The 1,919-nt window shown below is 44.6% G+C and overlaps 1 protein-coding gene across 1 annotated transcript in view; it reads left to right on the plus strand.

The window, feature by feature from the left end:
* fars2 (phenylalanyl-tRNA synthetase 2, mitochondrial) overlaps positions 1-1,639 on the plus strand; it is a 166,355-nt gene extending 164,716 nt beyond the window's left edge. The window contains exon 12 of the mRNA XM_084048357.1: positions 1,449-1,639. Coding sequence (XP_083904483.1) covers positions 1,449-1,587 — 139 coding nt within the window. The 3' untranslated portion in view covers positions 1,588-1,639. The remainder of the gene's footprint in view (positions 1-1,448) is intronic.
* Positions 1,640-1,919: the final 280 nt, after the last annotated feature.

Raw genomic sequence — 1,919 nt, forward strand, 5'->3', positions numbered from 1 at the left:
GTAGAGAGATACAGAGATATTACTCACTGGAGAGAGTTTACGCACACACACACACACACACACACACACACACACACACACCACACACACCACACACACACACACACCCACACACACACACACACACACATACTCACACACTGAAGAGATGTTAGTAGAGCAAAACAACACAAGGGTGTGTGTGTGTGTGTGTGTGTGTGTGTGTGTGTGGGCTGTTGTTTTTTAATGCCATGTCATGTACTGTAATTGTTTTGCTGCCAGGCTTTGTGAGCTTGTAGATCTGCTATTTTCACAATATGTATCTGTTGAACCGAGTCAAACTAAATTGAATGCCCAACTCCCACATTCCAAGTGCTTATCAGGGTGGGGGGGTCCCCAGTTCAAACTTGATTATTTTAAGGGGACACGACTTGAAAAGGTTGAGAACCACTGTTTTAGGGGCCGTGTCCCTAGAGAGCATCTTTTGAGCGAGGGCAGCACCAGTCTGCCATGTATTTCTATGGTAAAGAAAGACGCTCTGGTGCGCTCCTCTTCCCAGCGCCGACCATTGTGCTTCAGCGCTACCCAACGCCAGGCTTGTTTTTTGGGTTCAGCGCCCTGGGCGCTACAAGCTGGAAACAGTTCAACTTTGGAGTGGAGCACCAGTCATGTGTTCCTCCTGATTGTATGTGACAACACGGTAATTTACAACCGAATTGTTTTCACAACCATGAGAAGTCCTTGTTTAACCCATTAAGACCTGAAGCCGATTCTACATGTCTCCTAAAGCTCCACAGTATTCTGAAAAACTTATGTTTCTATATCAGTGGTGCTCAATCTTTGTCATGTCAAGGACCCCCAAAATGATATGTATTTGGCCGCGGACCCTCATCAAAATATTTTGTTCCAGGGACCCCAGAAGCAAAGATTTGATTTAAAAGTGTTCACTTTAGAAATATATATATTTAAAGATTTGCACACATTTTCACAATTTTTCAAAATAGCAGATCTACAAGCTCATAGCGCGGCACTCGGTGCCGCGCTATGAGCTTGTATATCTGCTATTTTTTAATAGCCCAAAGTGTAAAATAATGCTTTTTAGCTCAAATCTAAAAATGACGCAGTTCCAGGTCTTAAATGTTTAATTTTGTTTTCAGCTACGCTATTTGTGCTAATCACGCAGATGACGTTTAGAGCAGTGAGCACCTCAATGGTTGATAGGCTGGAACAGTGAGGGCATCACGCTGTGTGTGTGAGCGCTATGGACATGATATCCGAAGCGCTCCTCAGCTCAAAAGGCGTTCCCCCCCCCCCCCTCTCTCTCTCTCTCTCTCTCTCTGAGACGCACGCACGCATACACGCACGCAAGCTCACACACACATAAATATACACTGGCTGTTCTACGATATCTAACAGTAACTTTCTATCTTTTTCTCGTTCTCTCTCTCTCTCTCTCTCTCTCTCTCCAGGTCAGGTAGGAGGAGCCTATGTTTTCGTGTGGTGTATCGCCACATGGAGCGAACTTTGACCCAGGAAGAGGTTGGCCTAGTTCACCAGGAAATAGAGAGACAGGCAGAGACACAACTGGGAGTGCAGGGGCGATACTGACCCACCAGTGATGAATGTTTTCTTTTTCTCTTTCTTTAGTTTTCCTCAATAAATCTGCTAATTGTTTGGAATACACTTGTCTCTACGTGAATTTTACCCATTCTCCTGTGTGTCCATAATGTTGTACGTGTGTGTGTGTGTGTGGTGTGTGTGTGTGTGTGTGTGTGTGGTGTGTGTGTGTGTGTGTGTGTTAAACCCCATACGTTGTTGAGTGGAGTCCCACAGGGCTCTATACTGATATATCGTCTGTTTTCGCTCTACATTAAATATATCCACTGAAAATAGACGATCTACAAGCTTGAAGATCTGCTATTTTCTGCAAAGGTTTTCCC

Source organism: Gymnoscopelus microlampas, assembly GCF_963454915.1.
Source record: "Gymnoscopelus microlampas genome assembly, chromosome: 22".
In the NCBI taxonomy this organism is placed as follows: domain Eukaryota; kingdom Metazoa; phylum Chordata; class Actinopteri; order Myctophiformes; family Myctophidae; genus Gymnoscopelus; species Gymnoscopelus microlampas.